The following is a 23,064-nucleotide window of genomic DNA, read 5'->3' as shown; positions in this document are numbered from 1 at the left end:
CTTGAGAGACCTGAAGTCCACAGCACTTTTCAAATCACTACAGCAGTGGTTCTCAGCCTTCCTAACTCTGCAACACTTTGATACAGTTCCTCAAGTGGTGACCCCCCAATCATAGAATTATTTTCGTTGCTACAACATAACTGTAATTTCGCTACTGTTATGAATCATAATCTGAGTACCCATGTTTTCCAATGGCCTTTGGGGACATGACTCCCAGGTTGAGAACCATTGTGATGATAGAGACAAGGTGCCATTGTAAATTTAGACACAGAAAACAGGACAACAAAATGACCCAGTTTCCAGTGCTTTGAAAATCAAACTGTTGCGGTGTGCACACGAAATGGGGATTCCCTCAGAGGCTCAGGTGTTGAACAGTTGGTCTTGGGTTTTCATCATTGTAAAGAAGGTTGTGGAACCTTTGAAGTGTGGAGCCCACTGAAGAAAGCAGGTCCCTGGGAACAGGCCTTGATGCTCTGTAGCCCAGTGCACCTCGTCTGTTTCTGCTTCCGGTTCCTGTGCCTTCCCAGCCATCAGGGACCTTATATCCTTCTTTTTTTTCTTTTTCTTGTATGTATCTAATAATTAAACTTAAGCACAACTTCACAGAATTAGGAGAAATGTACAAAGTCCATTTGAGGTGAGTGATTTTTTTATACTGTCTTAATTTTTTTCCATCATTTTTTTCTTTTTATGCCCTTCTTAAGCTGAGGTAAAGCACACCCCATGTTTCTTTTGGTTCACAGCACTGAGAAAAGCAGTTAACACACAGATGTAAAAACACACTGTATTGGATGTGATTTCTAAGCAGTTTTAGGCATATTAGGGTCAGGGTTGGTAATCTGGAAGCATCGACAAGCCCGAAGGTGTCCTTTATTTTTCTACACCATCCTAGAACACCAGAGAGATTTCCAGACAGAGGAATGCCTATGCTACACACACCAGAAAACAAGGAAATACACAAGAGTATCCACAGAAAATTGTGTTGCATGCATATTTTTTAATTTTTATTTATTTAGATTTTTTTTAGTGTATGTGTGTACCTATGTGTATCTGTATGTGTGTCTATGTGTAACTGTGTGTGTGTATCATTGTGTGTTTGTGTGTCTGTGTGTGTACTGTATGTGTGTTTGTGTCTGTGTGTATATATATATGTGCCTGTGTGTCGTGTCTCTGTGTGTCTGTGTGTGTGTGTATGTGCCTGTGTGCCTCTGTGTGTGTGTGTCTGTCTGTCTGTCGTGTGTGTGTGTGTGTCTGTGTGTGTGTCTCTGTGTGTCTGTGTGTGTGTATATATATGTGCCTGTGTGCCTCTGTGTCTGTGTGTCTGTCTGTCTGTCGTGTGTGTGTCTGTCTGTCGTGTGTGTGTCTGTCTGTCTGTCTGTCTGTCTGTGTGTAGACATGCACAGTGCACAGATGGCGATCAGAGTACCCCTTGACAGTTCTCCCCTCCCACTGTATGGGTCCTGCTCAGACTCAGGTCATTGTGCTGGGCAGCAAGCGCCTTTTCCAGCAGAGCCGCTCACCAGCCAGGGCAGCCACTTCTTTTTGCTCAAACAAGAGCCTGCTGCTGCAGCTGAAGTGTCATGATGCTATCCTCTGCTGATAAACTCAGAGCTCAGTGGTGGCACAGAGCCTGTCCTGACGACTGCCTTACTTGCCCAGTTCGAGCTTACCTCAGAGTGTTAGTGCCAGAAAAGAATTTATGCACATCTCTGACTAGATAGATCAATAATCATTTAAATACAGCCAGGCATGATGGTGAATACCTTTAATCCCAGCACTTGGAAGGTAGAGGCAGGTGGATCTCTAGCATGCACAATGCTCATGGCTCAATTTTAATACTTTTGGTAAAAATGAATTTTTACTTTCCTGGTTGAGGATTACTGAAGTGTGAGATTTTTAAATAATATAAAAACAAAAAAAATGACTTGATAGGTCAGTCATTATAGACTTACTTATGCCAATATCTAAAAGTTCCTTATTCTTTTTTTATTTTTAAAAAAGGGCTTTTTTCATTTTACATACCAATCCCAGTTCCCTCTCCCTCCCCTTTTCCCATTCCCTCCCCTCAGCTCACCCACATACACTCCTCAGAGAGGGCAAGTCCTCCCTTGGGGAGTCAACAAAGTCTGACACACTAAGTTGAGGCAGGACCAAGCCCCTCCACTCTGTGTCAAGGCTGAGCAAGGTGTCCCACCCTAGGAAATGTGTTCCAAAAGCCATTTCATGCACCCGGGATAAGTCCTGGTCCCACTGCCAAAGGGCTCCCCAAATAGATCTAGCCACATAACTGTCACCCACATTCAGAGGGCCCAGTTCAGTCCCATGCATGTTTCCCAGCTGACAATCCAGAGTCCATGAGCTCCCACCAGCTTGGGTCAGCTGTCTCTGTGGTTTTCCCCAATCATGATCTTGAGGTTTATCAAATTTACTGAGTTGTGCAATTACCACAATCCAGATTCTGGACATTTCTATTTTTTTTTTCAAGACAGGGTCTCTCTGTGTAGCTTTGGTGACTGTCCTGGAACTCACTCTGTAGACCAGGCTGGCCTCGAACTCACTGAGATCTCCCTACCTCTGCCTCCCGAGTGCTGGGATTAAAGGCGTGCACCACCACTGCCCGGCCATTTCTATACTTCAGTAATATTCATACCCATTTCCAGCTAGCTAAGACTCTGGTTTGATTTTAATTATTTTGAGAGGAGAGTTGAGACAGTGTCTCACTATGTAGAGACCTGGAACTCACTATGTAGACCAGGCTTGTCTGGAAATTCCTATGTAGATAGATGCTGTGTAAACCAGCCCTCAAAATCACAGAAATCCACCTGCCTCTGTCTCCTGAGTGCAGGGATTAGAAGGTGTGCACTACCAAGCCTGGCTTTTATTTCTGTGTGTGCGAGTTGGTAAGTGCATAACATGTGTGTAGGCGCCTGCAGAGGGCAGTAGAGGCCATTGGAGCCCATGCAGCTGCTGTGATGGGGGTTGTGAGCCACCTGATGTAGGTGGGTCCTGGGAGTTGAACTTTGTCCTCGGGAAGAGCAGAAAGTGCCCTTAACCACTGAGCCATTTCTCCGTCCCTTAATATTTTGATTTGTATGATACATTTACAGCTAAGAAATCTAAACTTTAAATTTTTTATATAAATATAAGCCTTTTCAAATCCCAATCTTGTCACAGGTATTTCTGAATGAGTATTTTGGGGCTAGCAAGATGACTCCGTGCGTAAGGGTTTCTGGTGCCCAGCCTGACGACCCGAGTTCTGCCTTTACCCACTGGACCATCTCGCCTGCCCCAGTAATTTTCAAACAACTAGTGGACATGCAATGTTATCTGAAAAGGTGATCGCTTCCTTCAGTATTTTTGCTCTTCTGAGAACAGTTAAAATAAGCCAGGCTGTAGGAGGCTAACTCTCCTTATGAACTATCCAAGACAGCACCTTTTCTAGCCAGGGTATTTTCACTCAAGCTCAGATCCGCTGTAGCTAAAAAGGGCTGGGGGAATTTGTCAGTCACAGTTGGAGGATATTTCTGAGTAGTTGTGAATGGAAGAACCTCTGCACAAAGGAAACTCTTTATGTATACAAACCTCAGCGTAAGTTGAAGTCGTGACTTGTCCACAAAGTTGTTTCAACCTAGTGACTTTCTTCTCTGGAATCCCGGTTAAATTTAAAGACACTCCTCAGAATCAGAAAAATAATGATGGATGATGATGACGACGATATTTTGAAGCATTTTGGAAGTTATTCCTTGGATTAATGACTCAGTACTGAGAATCGGGAGCAACACAGATGTTAGGAAAGTCTGATGAGGTGTAATTTATAGTAACTCTTCTTTGAAATTTGACAAGTCTATTGTCTACAGTATCAGTAAATGCCAAAGCCATAGTAGAGGAAACAAAGGTTCAGATGGGTTAGACGTCCGGGCCAGAGTGGCAGAGGAAGTTAACCGAGAAACTAAGAGTGCACCCCAGGGTCCCTGACGTGGATCACAGCCTTCAGTGATTAGCAAGTTACTCTGGCTCTTTTTACAGCATCCGCAGCCGAGGCTTTGCTGGCTGTTTCTGTAGTCATCTTTATACAAGATATATTAGAAAATAACCAGACACGGTGGCCTGTACCCATGCCCAGCTGCTGGGGGTGCAGGTGGGGGCTAAGGCAGGAAGATCCTTCGAGTGTATTTATAGCAAATTAATATTAGCATCAATTAATAGTCAAAGCCCTGGAACCCTAGCCTTTTCCTGTCACTTTCACGTGTTACATCAAAGCTCACCACACTTGAGATGTTTGAAGGCATGCTGCCTAATGGTCATGACTATCACTTATTGAGTCATCAAAGCCCACCAGAGCTTTCATCAGCTAGTATATTGGTTTTTTCTTCATCTGTTATAAAACGCAGAACTCAGCAACTTCTAGGCAACAGAGTATAGTAGAGTAGCTGTCAAAATGTACCATTGCGCTCTCGCAGCGTGTGGTACTTTCTAAGATCATCACTAACTTCTAGGGACAGAATGGCTCCTCAGACACCCCACCCCTCAGACACCAACTTCTGATAACAGATAAAAACTAAAAGCTAGGACTCAGCAGGTAGGGCCCCCAATATCCAGGGCAACACCAGGCCTGACGACCTGAGCTTCTTCCCAGGACTCACAAAAGCTGTCCTGTGACATCCACATGTGTCCTGTGGCATGCTCACCTACACAAATACATGCACAAACTACATGAAGAAAGGGTTGAAAGGACTGAAGAGCCATCCTTGGTCATGAGTGATAGATGCATAAACACACTGACCTTTATGCCTAATTTTCCAATATGTTCTAGCCACCTAGAGCAATCAGGAAAAAATAGCTAAAGCAACATCTCTAACTTCACTAAGAAAGTACTGCCTTTAAAGCCATATATATATATATGGCTTGGAAGCAACTTACAAGGTACGTACATTCACTAGCTCATTCTACTTCCAAGTTGCTGTGTACCGGTGTGCCTTGGGGGGAAAGCCTATAGTTATAGGATTTCCTTGTTGAATCTTGTCCAATATCCTCTCTCTCATGCTATCTCACCTAGACTCAGCCATTACTATGAGAATAGCTCACTAAACAAGACCAGAGGAAACTGCCTGACCCTTTCTGCCCTCATGGGACCACGGCATACACTTGGAGAGTCTGTGGGAAATGTTGCTCATCGCTTGTTTCCTGGTATCCACTGGAAGTTTTATTTCTTGGGGGTTCTATCCCAACCAGCCATTTAAGAATCAAGTAACACAAACCAGAGGGGCTAGGCCTGTGAATTCCCAGTGATGTGGACAGCAGTGGAGAATAAGGAGGGGTAGGGGTGGCTGAGCCCTGGATCCACACACAGCTCCCTCCATGGGGACCTCTCCCTCCCACTGGTTGGAGTGGACGGTGAGGCCCTGACAAGAGCATTACAACTCCCAATCAGCTTCAAGTATCTCTTGAAGGTTGTCTCAGCCTCCCTCCTCCATCAGACCAGCCTCTCTCTCTCACTCACCTGTATCACACTCACAGCCAACAGCATCTCCTCTTGGTGGACACCCTCCTTTCATGTTGAGTATCACAACTGACACTGTAACCATCAGGGACAGCCATGACACTGAGGAACGGAGGTACAGGCTGTGGGCAGGGGCCCTGCTCATAGATGACCTTGCTCAGCTCAGTCTCCTCTCTCTGTCTCTGTCTCCGTCTCCGTCTCCCTCCCTCCCTCCCTCCCTCCCTCCCTCCCTCCCTCCCTCCCTCCCTCTCTCTCTCTCTCTCTCTCTCTCTCTCTGTGTGTGTGTGTGTGTGTGTGTGTGTGTGTATGTGTGTGTGTGTGTGTGTGTGTGTGTGTTGTGCTCCCGAGTACGCATGTGTGTGAAGGTAATGTAATACCTACAGGATCTTCAGGAACCCAACTTTAATCAGAAAACTGCTGTCCCTCTCCTACTAACTATGACCACTTGAGTCATGCAGCTTTTCATCGAAGTGTCTGAGGGCCTGGGGGCCTTCCATGCCACTGCCTGCCGCAAAGCTGATACTCCTTACTGAGCTTACGGCTTCACTGGCTGCAGCCAAGGACATCCTCTAGGCTGGACACTGCCACCCAAGCTCAGCAGCCTCTCATACTCCAGAGACACTCGCAGGAGCCTTGCAGGCGACCTCCAAGGCCAAGGCTAGGCAGAAACAGCAAACCAACCCAGAGCACAAGGAGACAGCCTTGTGCCACAGCCACCTGCCTCACGGCACTCCACCCATCGCTTTAGGGCTTGTAGACTAATGTTTCCACGAGAATAGGGACTGGGAGCAGTAACATATACGTTAGGTAAGCAGTGGCTGTCACACTTGGCACAGTCTGAAGAGCTCAGTTAGTGCCACACAGATGCATACCATCTATGACAGCACAAAGCTGGGGAAGGACCAACCCTGGACGACATAATTCAGTGTTCTCTAACATTAGCATGACTCCCAAATAGCATAGAATGGACTACAAATATCCAGACCTCTTGAACCAAAAGTCTGGATATATGGGATGCAAAACAGAACAAACACAGGGACACATTCACGTTATCCTGTAACATTTTTACCAGAAGCGTCATTACCTATGGGCGCTGGCCCTTCCGAGTACATCAGTACTATACTTCCAAAGGCGGGGATTTAAATCCCACTCCTCGGGGTGAGGACAGGGTTGAGGAGTAGTGCACTTGCTAGTCGAGCATGCACAAGGCACAAGGCACTTATTTGCTTCTCCAGCACCACAAAACGAAGCAAATGAACAAAGAAACAAAAAACCTTCTACGCCTAACCTCAGCACACAGGAGGCTGGTATGAAAGAGAATGAATCCAGGGCCTTGTACACAGCTAGGTAAATGCTCTGCACTGAGCTCTCGGCCTCTAATTTTTAACAATTTTAGTTTTGTATGTGTGAGCATGCACAACACAGTACACACATGGAAGTCGGAGGACAGCCCAGAGAAGTTGGTCCATTCCTTCTAGCATGTGAGGAGTGCTAGGTCTTCAAACTTGGGTCATCAGGCTTGGAGGCAAGCCTTTACCTGCAGGGCCATCTTATTGGCCCTAACCTTTAAGAAAGAAAAAATTCTCTTCATCCCCTTAAAAATTCAGACCACCTTAGAAATAACTTGAGCTCATTTTGTTTGAGCAAGTACAATCAAGCCTAACAAAATATGGTTCATTTTCTCCATCACTCATCATTCTCTGTCCCTGATAGAATTGTATGTGTGAAGAACTTGGCCTTGAAGTCTCTTAAATCTCATAATTAAACTGTCACTCAGCAGTCCTAGGCTAAAGAGTCTCTCAGTAATAAGTACTGTACTGAAAATGGTTTGTGGGGCAAAGAGGGTAGTTCAGTGGTAGAATGCTTGGTTAGCATGTACAGGGTTCTGATTTCCATAGAACACACACACACACACACACACACACACACGCACACACACACACACACGCGCACACACGCACACACACGCACACGCACGCACACGCACTCACGCACACACACACGCGCACACGCACACGCGCGCGCACACACACACACACACGCGCACACACACACACACACACACACACGCACGCACGCACACACACACACACATCTGTGCATTAAAAATATTTAAGCTCCTAGAATACTGGATGTGGTAACACATGTCTATAATCCCAGCACCCAGGAAGCTGAAGTGAAGAAACATATGAGTTCAAGGCCAACTTCAGCTATCTAGCAAATACTAGGCCAGCCAGAGGCTAATAGCAAAGACCCCGTCTCAAAAAAATATCTTCTGTAATATGAAGAACATGTATGAGTATCAGGGACTTAGGGGGTCCAGCCCCTCAATAGTCCCCTCCCAGGGTCCAGGAAGAATCTACAACCAGATGATAATTAATCTTTGATGAAAAGAAATGAATCCATGTACACGAAACTCCTTAGTCCATATACTTTATTATTCTGTGTCAGTTACAAGCTTATATTCTGCTCTCATATTTAGCTCATTTTTAGCCTGATTTCTCTCTACACTTGTCTGCGGTCCCCTCTAGGTTCTATCTTAATTCCTTCATCTAGTTCTGCCCCTTCTAGGTTCTCATCCATCCTGTTCCTTCCCATATCATCTCCTCTCCCATCTCCTTCTCTCTCCTCATCTCGTTCTTCCTCATCTTGTTCTTCCCCATCTCAGTTTGTTCCTCTCAAGTTCTTACCCATCTAGTTCTTCCATTCTCTTTTCTCTTCTCTATATCCTGTGCCCTGGAAGTCCTGGTATATAAAGCCAGTCTTCCAGGGTCAAATGGAGGGGTGATAAGAATCACATTGAGAGGCAATAACCATAAATTATCATTTGCAACCCCAAAGGGAAGTGACCAATGGGGAAATGAATTAACTAAAGGCTAAATTCAGGTAATACCTAAGAAGAAGGCTCTTATGTGCTCAACTATAATCTTAAACGTGATTGGTAGAAAACGTTAAGACTCTGTAAGTTGCTAGGTCAATGGGAGAAAAGAAAACTGTCTTCTTTTTTCCTGTGGTTCCTATCTGTCCAAGCTATCTGCCGTTTTTCTGCAGGGTGGAGGAAAGTGTGCTCAGTCACTAGGCAACCTCTGTACAGCTAGATACCTCTGGTGATAGTTAAAGGGAGATCTGGAACCAGAGGTAAGGTTTGGGAAAGGAGGAAGTAAGGCTTAATTGGCACATCCGCCAGGCCTTCTGAAACAGGTAGCCCGGATGGTTAAGTCTGTTCTTAGAGAGTACAGAGGTGTCTCTGATAAGGTACTTTTCTCCATCTGGGGATGGACCTGGCCGGATGCTGCCAATGATGATAATTACAGGGAGGCTTGAACTGGGGTTCTGGCTGAGCATAGCTGTCAGTGCAGAAGGTTATCTAAATATTCCTAGAAGTGGTTAGGTAAGGAGTTAGCGGTCTATAAAGTTGGTAAGGCTGTAAGAAAGGAGGGTCCGAGCTGAATTGTGTAAAGCTATTATTTAACGTCCACCTGACCTAGGTGGTGTCTCCTTGTGGAATTTACCTTAAATCAGGAGACTTGCACGTGGACTGTTATTACTGCTAGTCCTTGAAAGTGGCCCAGGGAGATATCTGATTCCAGAGAAAGCCTTTCCTGAGGCTGTTCTCCAAATACCTGGAATGTGTATGTCCAGAGAGTGATCAGTCCACACTGTTAGCACTTCTTGGGGAAAAGTCAATTGGGAAAACTGTGAAGGCACACATGATTATTTTTATAACAGAATACAGCTGATATATAACAAGCCAAGTAACACCAAAAACTCCTTGGGATTTGGCTTCCTCTGGAGGAATTACCTGATTCCTCCAGGTAGTGACTTTGCCATAACCAGCTGAGTTCTTATGATATATTCCTGCGGCCCGCAGCATATGAGGAAATAGTTTATATAGAAGTCACAAAGTGTATAGATTAAAATATACTATGGCTTGCAGGATTCATGGCTCCATAAGATTAATGATTACTTTTCTCCCCTGGTAACATGCACAGCACCTTCCAGCACTATGAAATCTAGTCAGTAGGAATGAAGCCTTTGGGTTCATTTCAATTTGATTTCTCCATGATTCTTGACTAATGATGTGTGAAGTCTGCAGCAACAGGGTCTCACCAGCAAGTTCTGGAGGTAACCAAGAGAACTGGCAATAGCCAATAAAGTTTAGGGATCTATGAGACCTCACTGGCCCACAACTCCAAAAGAAACAACTTATTACTGGCACTGGCTTTCCTATTCATTGTCTGGCAAGGGCAGGACCACTGGAGCAATAGTCACAGGAATGCCATGGGAGTAACCAACCATTTTGTGGTTAGATCTAAGACCTGCTCCATAAGACAGAACCTAACACCTGGGACTGTTACTCTGGCCAGGAACCTGGGGCAAGAAAGATCATGGGTCACAGAGGAGAACCTACTACTATTACTCTGCTAAATGGTCACAGTGTTAAACCAAATTCTAGTGACTTATCATTACAGTCATAAATTAGTGAGTCTCTCAATACTCATCAGAGGAGCTTCTTTTTGCAGTAGATGGAGATGTACACAGACACCCAGAACTGGTTAAGTTGCAGAGAATGAGACACTTCAGAGTACTTAGCCCTAAAGGGGACATATATATCATATCCTCTCATCCCAAGGCTCAGGGAAACAGGGGGCAGAAATATTTTAAAAGCCAGAGGTAATGGTAGATAACTTACAAAGACCCTGTGTTTTCTCAACACAGAAGGCAAGTTACACATATGAACTCATAATGGTTGTGACTATAGGCACATGTCCTGCTCAAGTTCAACACAGGCAAAATTCCCAGAATGGAGGGGTGGGGGTGGACAGTGTCTCACCCTAGCTATTGTTAATCAGCAGCTGCTGGGATATGGAGAGTCAGTTTTATTTAACGGTGTGGCTCCTAGTAGGTCAATCATGTTCCAATGGAAGGTCAAACACTCAAGAGTACACGGAGAAGCTGGAGATACTGGTCGGTGGTTAAGAGCACTGGCTGCTCTTTCAGAGGACTTGGGTTGGATTCCTAGCACCAACATGGAAGCCTGCAACCATCTATAACTCCAGTTCTAGGGAATCTGATGCCCTCTTCTGGTCTCCAAAGTTACTGCATGCACACAGGTGGGCACATACTCATGCGCAGACAAAACACCCACATTTTGTAAAAATAAAGGTTAAAAATCCTTTTACAAAGAGTATATGGGTAACACAAACTGTAGTTGATAGTTTTTTTTTTTTCAGGATACAAAATTGGGTGGGCAGAAAAGGGAAGGTGTAACTGAGAGGAATTAGGGGAGGGTGTAAATATAACCTAAATACATTGTATGAAAATCTCAAAATCTAATAAAAACATATCCCATATAACAAATACACACACATGCACACACCATTCAAAATCTCATATGTGTCCTTTAGAATTGTTAGTTTTAATTATCAACAGAGTACCACTGAGGGATTATTTAGTTCCAATTGGCCAATGGACATATCTGTTGGGGAGGGGGGGCGTGTCTTGACTGCCTTAAGTGGTAGAGGAAGACCTAGCTTGAAGGTGGGTAGCATAATCTCCTGGTTTGATCCCTGTGTCAGAGTAAAGAAAAGAACTGAGCATCAGACACTCCTGAGCTCATTTTTCTCTGCTCTTGACTGGATGTGATGTGTCCGTCTGAAGTTCTAGCCATCTTGACTTCCCTGTGATGATGGACAGTAACTTGGAATTATGAGCTAAAACAACTCTTTCAAGTTTTTGTCAGGTTACTTTATCACAGTGACAGAAATGAAATCGGGACAGAAACCAATAGCAAGAATGTGGGCTTTCGGCCGTGACAAACCTGACCCTGTGGCCTTTAAGCTTCGGAACTGTCAGAGAAAAGCAGAAGCATTGGACATGCTGGACTAGAAAAGCCACTAAGTTCTGGGAGAAGAGACCCATGGGCTGTTCTTGTGAGAGCTTGGAAGACAGTGATGCTGAAGTCTCAGGGGGGAACAAGGGCTGGGCTTTGGACCATTCCTGTGATGTCCTGGACAAGAATCTAGCTTTATTCTGTCTGTGTTCTGAAAACCCAGTGAAGTTGGATTTAAAGACAATCGGCTGGCTTGTTTGACAGAGGAAATTCTAGGGTGGGGGAGAATTCAGGCCAGTGCTGCAGAAACAGCTGTAATGGAGAGATCAGCACCACTGTAGAGAAACCCTGCTCGCTGCACCAATAACATGCTTTCCTCAGCGTGAGCACACAGAAGCTGATAGCTATGGTCCCAGGAGGCTCAGCTATATCCAAGGTGCCATCTACATCAAGTATAATGATATTGGTGTTCTCAGCTTGGGGCAAACATAGTAGTCACATGCATTTAAATAGTAGCATAAATGCATTTTCTGTGTCCTCCCATTATATGAGACTTTAGCATCATGAAGTACCAAATTAGATGACACAATCAGATGGTGTAATCTCATGATTCGGGATAAGTAATTTGTACAGCCCACAATCCAGATTCTAAAACCTTTCAGGTTTAAAAAAAAAAAAAAAGACACAGATACAGTGACATCTCTGCATTCTACATGACACCGAAGTAAGTACAGGATAGACAATGTTCATGGAAAGCTTCCGAATCACTGCTCACTGTGTTAACTGAGAGACAACAGGAAGTATCTGATGGTCCTATGGTAGCAAAGGCTTGGTTTAGGGAACCAATTAGATGAGCAAGAATACAAGTTCCTATGCATCTCCGAGAGTCTGGCCCAAGGCCCTCTCACAAGCTGTGTAATTTAACGAATGGTCCTTAAGCACTCATCTATCCACAGAAGTCATTACTAGCTGCCTATTCACTACTCTTCCAGACACAATCTTGTCTCAAAAACAAACAAGACAGACAAAAATGGGGATGCTGGGAGTGCCTACCTTTTCCAGTCCTGCTGCCTGCAAGTTTGGCATCCATATTAGGATCAGGAACCAGAGAGGGGGGTGGTGCAGGCTAGATGAGGAGATTCCAGCCAAAATTCCACTGTTAGGTGACTGAGTTAAGCGAGTTGTGAGATCTCCTGCATGCTGGCTTGTTTGTGAGGTAAGAATGTACTCTTACTGTTTAGGCCACTGACTGGCCTTGAGTGGTTGACTAGTCCCCATCCTCTAAAATAATGTGACCTTTGATAGATTACACACATGCATTCATGCACAAACATTCATCTCCTGTTTTATAAATGAAACGAAATCTTGTGGGAGTGCTAACTTTGCCTGCTTGAATCTAGAAACCCAGCTTGAAGTGAGATGCAAGTTCTGCACTCCATCTGGAATCTCTACTCCCAGCTCTCTAGATTGAAATCAACCTATGTAAAGCCTCCTATTTAATTCCAGACTGCTTCTCTAACTCTAAACACAGCACTGGCTGCCTCATACTTCCACACCTTGTTTCCCAATTCCTGCATCTTTCTTTCCATGTTTACCACTTGGAGCAGACCATTGTGCTACAGTCCCTGGACAAGGACATATGATGTACTTTTACTTCACCTGAAACCTGGGGCTTTCCTTTCCCATTTTCTTCATGTATTGTTTCCTCAACTTACTGTAGAAGAAATGACAAATAGAGATAGAAGAAATTTAGAGATGAGGCACCACAGGAAAGGTAATGTAAAATAAAGCCCAAATCTGCATTTCCTACCATAAAGGTTAGGATTTTTAAAAATTTTTATTTATTTTTATGTGTATGAATGGTTTGCTTGCATGTATGCATGGGTGCCACATGCATGCCTGATGCCCACAGGGGCCAGAAGATGGCATCAGATCCCCTGCAGCTGGTGTTATAAACAGTTTTGAGTACTGTGTGCTGGGAACCAAGCACAGGTCCTCTGAAAGGGCAGCAAGTGTTCTTCACTGCTGAGCCATCTCTCTAGTCCACGCGTTGGTTAGTTTGTTGACCTGAGACAATCTAGAATCACCTGGAGAGAGCCACAATGGAATCTTGTCCAGATCAGGTTGGCCTGTGAGTGTGTCTGTGAGAGAATGCCTTCATTGTGTTGATGGATACACTGTGGACAGCACCATTCACTGAAATTGAGTCCTGGACTATGTAAGAGTAGAGGAAACGAGCTGAATACTGGTAACCACGCACACATCCATTCTCTCTCTGCTCGTTTGTGGATATGACTAACTACTTCAAATTCCTGTTGCCTTGACATCCCTGTTTTGATGGACTCTACAGCCTGGAATTGTGAACTAAAATAAACCTTTTCCCCTAAATTGTTCTTGTATTTATCATGACAAGAACACCAAACCAGGACACCTCCATTTTGGAAGTTACAAAGACATGATGGAAGCAGCAATGGGGGGGCTACCACCCCTGTTTTTATGCTTCCCTGCACCATTAACAGACTCACTATCAAAACCGAGGTAGGTGGGGCAGATCCTTAACAAATCAGAAGCCAGCAACAGAAAATACAGTGGACTCCAGTCCGTAGCACACAGTCAATAACTGCTAGTGAATGAGAGATGACATAGTATCCTACGGTTAGGGCTTTGAGTCTCTTTATTATAAGAACAGACAAGCTGTAGATACTAGTAATAACATAGCTATCTCAACTGTAATGAATTTCATCTGAATATTCCACATAAGAATATTTTATCATGGGGCTGGAGAGATGGCTCAGTCGATTAGACTATGTGCTGCTCCTGCAGAGGACCTGAGTTCAGTTCCCAGCACTTCCGTCAGGGGGCTCACAACTATCCATAACTCTAGCTCCTGGAGGATCAGATGCTTCTGACTTCTTGGGCACCTACAATCACATACACAGACAACACACAACACACACACACACACACACACACACACACACACACACACACACACACATAATTGAAAAGAAATAAATCTTTTATAAAAAAAAATATTTGATCAAACTGGATATTCTGGCCCACATCTATAATTCAAGCACTCAGAAGGCTGAGGCAAGAGGAGTGTGAGTTCAAGGCCAGCCTGGACCCACATGATAAATGCACACAGCTGCATTAAAAAAAAAAAAAAAAAAAAGTTGATCCATGGTAGACTTCAAGTTGTTGTGAAATTAAAAATGACATCTTGGGTTGTTTTTTAAATTGTAACATACCTGAGGTTGCTAGCAATAATTCACAATGGAGGGTCATCAGCAGGAACTTTCCAGACCATCTGCAGGAAGCCTAGTGCAGCCCAAAGGCTGACCTCTGACCTCAGCCTCCCGCCCATGTGTGGAGCCCTGAGCCTTCCCTTCGAACACTGTCACTCAGTTTGTTACAGTGCTGCTGACTGAACATGTGGCCTTGCACATGCTAGGCCAGTGCTCTACCCTGAACTCTGCTCCTAGGAGCCCTGCAGTTGTCCTTCTGATGAAATGGCCCAGTATTTGCAAGGCTCATGACCCAGTGGAGCAATCAGTTCATGTTCCTGGAACTCATTCCAGAGACCAAAAGTATGTTGTCTCTTTCATTAGACAACAGTGAGGCAGAAGAGACTCCTGTAGGATCACTTGTACTACACACACAGTAGAAAGCTGCCGTCAATGTTCAGATAGTTAAATAAACACCAAATACTACAAAGAGCAACCAACATGGTTCTATTGAAAACTGTCTTCAACTATGGCATTCAAGGACAGCAATACAATATTTTCTTTACAAAGTGACGATTATAAAAATCTATAAATGCACAAATTCATTTCTAGGCTATTCTTCTCACATAGCCATGTCATCAAGATGCACTTCCTTTCATTCTTTCCTGAGGTATTTCTGTGGTTTGATTTTATTGTACTGCTGGATGCACTGCCTTTGATCATCCTTTCCTAAAATGATTCTTAAAACCTGCAAAATTTTTATTGCATAGGACACTATTCATGACAGAGAGACTGGGAACTGCAAATATGTTGCACTGAAACAAGTCTTACAAATATTTCATTTTAAGAATTTGTTACATACATTTTTTTTTACAGTTTGTCTCTTCTAAAAAAAATTGACCTTAGAGGTAAGAGCTAATTAAATACAATGAAGCATTTTAGGAATGTTAGATATTAGAAAGTCAGATGAATGATACAAAGGAAAAAGCCATAATTCTTGCCGGCTATATATTGTATTGCATTCAAAAGCAACTGTACATGCTGTAATCAGTTCATAGTTAAATATTTCTACTAATCTGTTTTGGGAGAGCAAATGTCTTTCAAGGTTTCAAGTTCCTCTATAAGCTTCTTGTTCTGAACTTCCAGCACTGCAACGCGACTCTCCAGACACTTTACATATTCTTTCTTTCGACGTCGACATTCTTTAGCAGCTTCCCTGGAAAAAGTAGAAGCAGAAGGGCAAACAAAACATATGTTGCATGCTATTGACAACAGAGCAAGCTTGGTCATGTGAGCAGAGCTGTGCTGCAACCCGTGGAACAGTATGCCCAACTCACACCCTACGCCAAACTGGATTCTTAAGCAAGGGTTAAGAGACCCATCTACAAGTCCACACGGCCATTAGGAGGATGCTGTATCGCCTGCCTCGATTAGAGTTCACAGTAAACAAGGTCCAAGTCAAACACAGTTACTCTGCTTTATGGCAATAAAGATCTTTGAGGGCCTTGAGTTCCTCAATGAGAGTCTTGTTTTGGTTTTCAAGCACAGCCACACGGTTTTCAAGACATTTGACATATTCTTTCTTCTTCCTGCGACACTCCCGGGCAGCTTCCCTGGAACCAACACAAGGCAAATGACTACAGGAACAACCTCCCAGCACAGTCCAGAGCGGCTCCGTGAACATCTGCCCCCTTCTCCCCAAGCAGCAGCAGTTGACCTGAGGACAGTTACACAAAGCCACACAACAACTGAAGGAAACACGTGCCTTGTGTAGAACGACAGAACAACTGAAGAGCACGGGCAGTTTTACCCAGATAGTGTTCTCTTGGGGCGTCCATGCCATGCTAAGAACGACCCTCTGTGTTCAATAAACAGCAACAAGAGGACCATGTACCTAGCGGAATCTCTATTAAGACATTTACAGATCTGTTCAAGCCTCTCAGTTAATTTTTAGCTGAAAAGATACACATACTCATCACAATGAGAAAATTTCTTTTGATGAAAACGATTAGAAGATCCTATGAAATCTCAAATGCCAATATTGAACAGTTGTATGCTTCAATACTAAATCTCAACAAAATATGATCAACCATGACTGCCAGGAACAGTTTTCTGAATAGAAAACACAACATTGATAAATTATAACAATAAATAAAACACATACATGCTTATGATGCTGTTTGTGAAAATTAAAGAATGGAGTAATGTGACACAAAATTTCACAATGCAGATCATTTAAACTCACAAGTGTCAGAATGCCACAATTAAAACGATAAAAAGGAAACTGGCAGAGTAGCACATGTCTGCATACCTGGCACTTGGGAGGCGGAGACAGGAGAATCAGAGTCCAAAGCCAGGAGCTGGAGAGAGCAGTGGTTAAGGAAGGGTACTGGATGTTCTTCCAGAGGACCTGGAAGATTCCATCTCCAGCACCCACACAGTGGCTCACAACTGTCTGTAATTCCAGTTCCAGGGCATCCAACACCCTCTTCTGGTTACAGTGACTACCAGGTACACTAGCGGTACATAGATATACATTCAGGCCAAACACCCACACACATAAAAAAGTAATTAAAAAAATAAAAAAGGGTCAGGGCCAACCTCAGCTACTTTATGAGCATAAGGCTAGCCTAGGGCATATAAGAGCCTATAATAAATAATAAATAAATTAATTAATGAAACAGCCTATACTGTTCTCTAACCACTTGCATTTAATGCACATTAAACACATTTTACAGAACTTTAAGCAACCCAAGGGAAAAGACAGACCAACAAACAACCAAACAACTGAAGCTAACAAAGACAAGTTAGTCACCCTCATGCAGGATTACAGGAAACAGTAACAGTGCCCTATTTTCTCTCCTTTTTTCCAGAGTGGGATAAGACGGCATAAACTTCACTTAACTCCTCCACAGGAGAGGCCTCTGATAAAGCTTCATTTGGGAGTGCTCGGCTCTCGGAAACTGTCAGTCACTATTGCTCAACTGAATTTCCCAAAGGCAATGTTGCATGTCTAAACACCAGTTGCCGCAATGGCAGTCGGCAATGCTAACCCCCAACCGTGACACATGGGACAGACCCAGCCAGCGGTTGTATTTTTAGAAGAACTGACTCTCATGGACTGGATTTCTGTTTTCTCTGTGCAAGGCAAGTCAGCAGAAAAGGAATGTTGAAATCCTGATGGACTTCAGGAAAACAACAAGCCCCATTTCTTAACCAAGAGTGATGTACTCACTCACCCTGTGAATTCACCAAAGCTAGACAACTGGGTAATAAAACTAAAACATGTAAAAGTAAATGGAGCTTGACAGAGCAGTGCTACAGCAGTCCAATGGACCCAGGGGGAGTGACAGCATGTCACAGGCCTGCCAGCTGGGGAATGCAACTCAATTCTCTTCCACCAAGAAACTGAAATTGATTTATAAATATCTATGTTTTCATCATTAAATAAATGTGTTAAATTCTAAATCTAGAAGGAAGGCAGTCTTTCTATACAAACATTAAATGAAAGTTAAAATACATGGCAGTGTTGTGGGGTGGTTAGCTTTTAAACTCTTGCTTATTGAGCTACTTACTGTAAATATCCACACCCCATCTGACACTGTGTGCACGATGTGACTAGAGTCAAAATGTCCTGGGCACAGAGTTTTAGTGACCGCACAAGTGGTTGGTACATTCCTAAGTATTCTCCGCTGTGGAGAACACCTGCTTCTTCTATTAATAGCTCAGTTTGCAGGCTTGTATATGACTGAGTCCATCCTCAGCATGGAGAGGAAACAACAAGGTGAACTACCCAGGAAAAGGATAAAGCCGATGTGCGGCACACCTGCACCGCCAGCGCTCAAGAGGCAGAGGGAGACAGGACCACAAGTTTGAGGCCAGCCTGGACCACACAGTGAGACAGTCTCAAAGCCAAAGTCACAATAACAGGAAATGGTGACTGGACTGCAGAGGAATAAAAGCTACTGCTGACCACTAGGTAGGATATAAGGAAGTATCAATGTCAGCCGGTACATGAGCTCACTCATGCTAACTATAAAACCTGCATCCTCTCCATGAAGTCCAGTCTGAAGCTTTCCGCCAAGGGTCTTTTGAGGTGGCCCTGATGTAAGGACAGAGGAAGGCTCTGAAAGAAAGAACTGCTAGATAGCATACCCTACTTCTGGCTCCTCTGGCTCTATGATCGTGGCCGACTTGCCACTTAACCATTTCCAACTCCTGTTCATTATCTGCAAAATGAGACAAGTAACCACCCGACCTCACAAGAGCTGTGAGACTGTGAGGAAACTGGGGGAGCAAGGTCTTGAAACTGGCTAAGCAGATGCCGAGTCACCAAGAGCCACTGGTGCTGATGCTGGCAGGCTAAGTGGTGCTCCTCAGAATCCCTTACAGCAGGGACCTAGTCCTAGTCAATGAAATGTAGGTAAAAGCTGCCAGAAATGTCCCTAGAGAAGGATCTTCTGAAGAGAGACTGAGACAGCTGCACTCTCTGACCACAACCATCCTCCCCTCTTCCTGGAGCAGCAGCAGCCATCCTGTGGTCATGACAACAAACTGTACAGTCTGAAGATGCAGCAGCAAGGAGGAGCCTGGATCCCTGGGGATGCCATGAACTTTGTTCTGGCTGCATATACCTCTATACCTGCCATAAAGATAAAAACCCTACTACATGTTTTAGCCTCTATTTCCTTTAGTTATTTGTAGCCAAAATATATTCTATTAATTATTAATTATATATTTTAAATACAGGTGTGTGCCATCACCTGGCTTAAGGATGAACAAAGCAGCCATAACACAACTAGGTAGTCTTGTGAGCTCCACCCATTCAGCCCTTTCTATATGAGAGAGAGAGAGAGAGAGAGAGAGAGAGAGAGAGAGAGAGAGAGAAAGAAAGAAAGAAAGAAAGAAAGAAAGAAAGAAAGAAAGAAAGAAAGAAAGAAAGAAAGAAAGAAAGAAAGAAAGAAAGAAAGAAAGGAACAGAGAGACAGAGAAACAAGTGTATGGGTGCCTGTGAACATCAAAATAAGGTGCTAGCTCTGAAGTTACAAGCAGTTTTAAGCAGCTTGTTATGTGTGCTAGAAACCAAACTTGGGTCCTTTGGAAGAGCAGCAAGTGCTCTTGACCTCTGAACTATCTCTCCAGCCCCTCTTGGATTTCTGAACAAAACATTGCTGATGAAAAACTATGACCCGAGACAAACTATTGATAACTATTTCTGTTTTTATAATCCTACTTGTAGTGTACACATTCCACTCTAGTGTATCACTCCATTCTCGTGTATACACTTCACCTAATGATCTTGGCAAGCAGTAAGTTTGGTAAACGTAGCTAACTTATGAAGTCACACAGTATATCAAATTGAATCTTTTAAAAGATTACTTTTGTTTTTTATAAAGTTTTTTTTTTTTGTAGTGGTGTTTGTTGTTTGTTTTTGTCACCCTGGTTAGCCTAGAACTCTTTATGTAGACCAGGCTGGCCTCAAACTCACAGATATCCACCTGCCTCTGCCTCCCAAGTGTTGGGATGAAAGGTGTATGTCACCACACCTAGCCCTATTTTATGTGTATGGATGTTTGCCAGTATTTGTGTATGTGCACCACATGCATGCCTGGTGCCTATGAAGGCCAGAAGAGGGTACCAGTTGCCTAGGAAATGGAGTTACATGCAGTTATAAATCACTATGCAAGAGCTGGTAATCAAACCCAGGTCTTCTGCAGGAACAGCAAGTGTTCTTAACTGCCATCTCTCCAGTCTTGAGAGAGAGAGAGAGAGAGAGAGAGAGAGAGAGAGAGAGAGAGAGAGAGAGAGAGAGAGAGCGAGAGCGAGAGAGAGCAAGCTTCTGTGTGCATGCATAGGTGCCTGCAGAGGCCAGAAGGAGGGCTGGAGTTACAAGGTACTGTGAGCCACCTGATCTAGTTGCTGGGAACAGAACAACTCAGGTCCTCTGCAGGAACACTAGATGCTCGTAACTGCTGACTCATCTCTCTAGCTCCCGACTGTCATTTAAAGGACCGCTAATGCAGTGAACACAACCATCTAAGTCCGGACCCAGATGACAGGGCAGTGATGAACTCAGAGCTTAGTTTCAGGGATTCAGCTGCCACATCTGTAGGTTAACTAGGTTGGTAACATCGGATGAGTCAATAACCACAGTCGGCCTCTGCCAGACAAGCAAAGCGGCAGGCCCAGCCTAACTTCATTTTCCTGAAGAAGGATACAATTGAACACTGAGGGATATGTGACAAAATACACTGGGAAACTCTTAGACAGCTCTGTTCATTTTGAAAATGAACTAAGTTGTCTAGTTCTCCACAATAAGAACTAATAAATTAATACGCAAGTCATAGAAATAAAATATTATTTAAGTTTGCTTTTAATATGATATGCTGATGACTAAACAATGACACAGAGTATGGAGCAATAATAAATGAGAGAAGTGGTGGTACTTAGGAGACTGACTCAGGAAGCTGAGGCAGGAGACTAGAGGAGAGGATGAGAGAAGACTGCAAGCACACCTCCTATCACACTAACAGGTATCTATACAGCAGGGCATGAGTGATTTTTGTTGTCTTGTATTTACACTTGACTAGAATTTGTCAAAAGAACATGTACTTTATTATAATGGAGTAAAAACAATACAAAATAGCTAAAAGGATAAAATACCAAAAAATGCTTTAACATTTCAATTTATTTTGCTAATAAAAAAGCTAAAAAAAAAAAAAATCAGGGTCAGAGATGTATCTCGATGTTTGCCTAGCATGCTCTAGGTCCTAAGTTCTATCCACAATACCAATTTGGGGGTGGGGGTGGGGTGCTAAAATTTAAATTAAATTAAAATTTAAAAAAATTGCTTGTCACAATACTTTTTAACAAAATATATAGAACAAGCTTTACTTATAATCAAGAATCTAGTAATATTTAAAAAAATAACATCTTTTGATTTCCCTTATAATATAAAGGAATATATCTTCTGTTTATGAAATGACCAGGAACTCACCAGCAGACAAACTAACATCACAGGTAGAACATGAGCACAGACAAGGAGCCACAGAACACTGAACCTGAGAAGCAGCTTAGCCAGAGTAAGTCACTATGTTAAGAGCACACGGAAGCAGATGATGCTTCCCGGTGGCTCTAGATTACCTAGTACTTTACCTGTTTTTCATCAGCCTCAGCTCCCGCTTGCGAGTTGCTTCTTCTGCTAGTTGCTGGGGACTGTGCAGACTCCCTGGTGAGGCAGCCATCACCACACCTTGTGGCAAAGCAGTAGTAGGAGCCCGGATCTGGTAAGTTGGCATGTCACCTGTGGCAGCTGCAATGAAACAAGGTATTACAAGCTTATATCACCAATTCACTAGCTAATATTTTACACAAAATTAACCTAGAAATGGTATAGTTTGTACATGTCAGTAGAGATTGTTTTGTAGAGGTAAAAGTGATTGTTCTTATTATAGGGGTCTTAAATATCAAGAACTTTATCAAATAGGAACAAAGCTAAAAGTACTTTAGCTTGTCCCTTGCACTTTTGAACATGTCTTAGCACATTTTAGCACTTTTTATCTCAGGCTAAAGCAGATAGGCTTTCCAACTACAGTCCATTTTAGCCTGCACCAATGATGTGCTGGTAACTCTAAGGAACTGTTCTTTGAGGGCAGGAGTGGAGAACCTTGCTCTGCAGAGTCTAATGAGTTCCACAGCAGAAACATTTTCACTGTGGCAAATTCAAAGATACCAATATGGCCTCACTCAGTGGCAAGTTGGGAATAATGTTCACAAACGGAAATAATCTGAAGATTATTACAAATGATGAGCATTTGAGAACAGTCGCTGCTTTTAACGGACTCTATTTAAGTGTGTAAATACATATGGACACTGATTTCACAACCAGCTCACAAAGGTCCTGAAAGTTAACATCTGGCTCTAGCAAGCTAGTAGAAGGCAGCTCTAGTATGTCATCACAAATCCTCCAAGTAGGACACGGCCATCCTCCAGATGTTCCAAATGGGACTTCCCTGTGCCTACCCCTGAAGCAGATATTCAAAGCCTTTCAATTACAAAAATAAGGAGAGGAAACATGAAAAGGCAAAGGCAAGGGAAGGAATCTAACGGGCTGTAGATTCAGTTAAAGATAACAGGAAAAAATGGAAGAAAAACAGTAAAGCTCTTCAATTGGCTTCTTGAGGAATGTCCTAAATTTATTGTCATGACAGTTGGAAACACTGTGTACATGGAAATCTCATCAGATGTCTAAAGTTTAAATATTTAAGAAGAAAACAATGGATAAACTAACATGTTAGCATCTTCTTACTCTGTTGGTCATCTTGTGAGAAGAGATAAGAGCTGGAACAGGAGGCCACAGCCCTCTACTTTTTTTTACCCACAGCCAAGGAAGGAGGTTGTAAGTCAATAAATGCTGAAACAATGCCCCAGCGAGAGGCTGCCCTGGCTTCCTAAAGTCAGACAATAACCAGTGACGAAGGTGAAGTTGACACAGCCCTGCGCTT

At 43.4% G+C, this 23,064-nt stretch overlaps 1 protein-coding gene across 42 annotated transcripts in view; it reads right to left on the bottom strand.

Moving 5' to 3' along the window:
* Positions 1–15,044: 15,044 nt before the first annotated feature.
* Positions 15,045–23,064, bottom strand: part of Crem (cAMP responsive element modulator) — an 85,803-nt gene continuing 77,783 nt past the window's right edge. For 26 of the 42 annotated variants that reach the window (XM_006992152.4, XM_042277969.2, XM_006992155.4 and 23 more), the window contains 2 exons: positions 21,716–21,872; positions 15,045–16,173 (listed from right to left, as the gene is read on the bottom strand). In XM_006992152.4, coding sequence (XP_006992214.1) covers positions 16,029–16,173; positions 21,716–21,872 — 302 coding nt within the window. In that variant the 3' untranslated portion in view covers positions 15,045–16,028. The remainder of the gene's footprint in view (positions 16,174–21,715; positions 21,873–23,064) is intronic. The other 16 variants (XM_006992153.4, XM_042277970.2, XM_015985761.3 and 13 more) reach the window with 1 other exon arrangement.

This window comes from Peromyscus maniculatus, chromosome 5 (genome assembly GCF_049852395.1).
Source record: "Peromyscus maniculatus bairdii isolate BWxNUB_F1_BW_parent chromosome 5, HU_Pman_BW_mat_3.1, whole genome shotgun sequence".
In the NCBI taxonomy this organism is placed as follows: Eukaryota; Metazoa; Chordata; class Mammalia; order Rodentia; family Cricetidae; genus Peromyscus; species Peromyscus maniculatus.
Note: the sequence above shows the minus strand (reverse complement) of the source record. Positions and strands in the feature narration are given on the sequence as shown.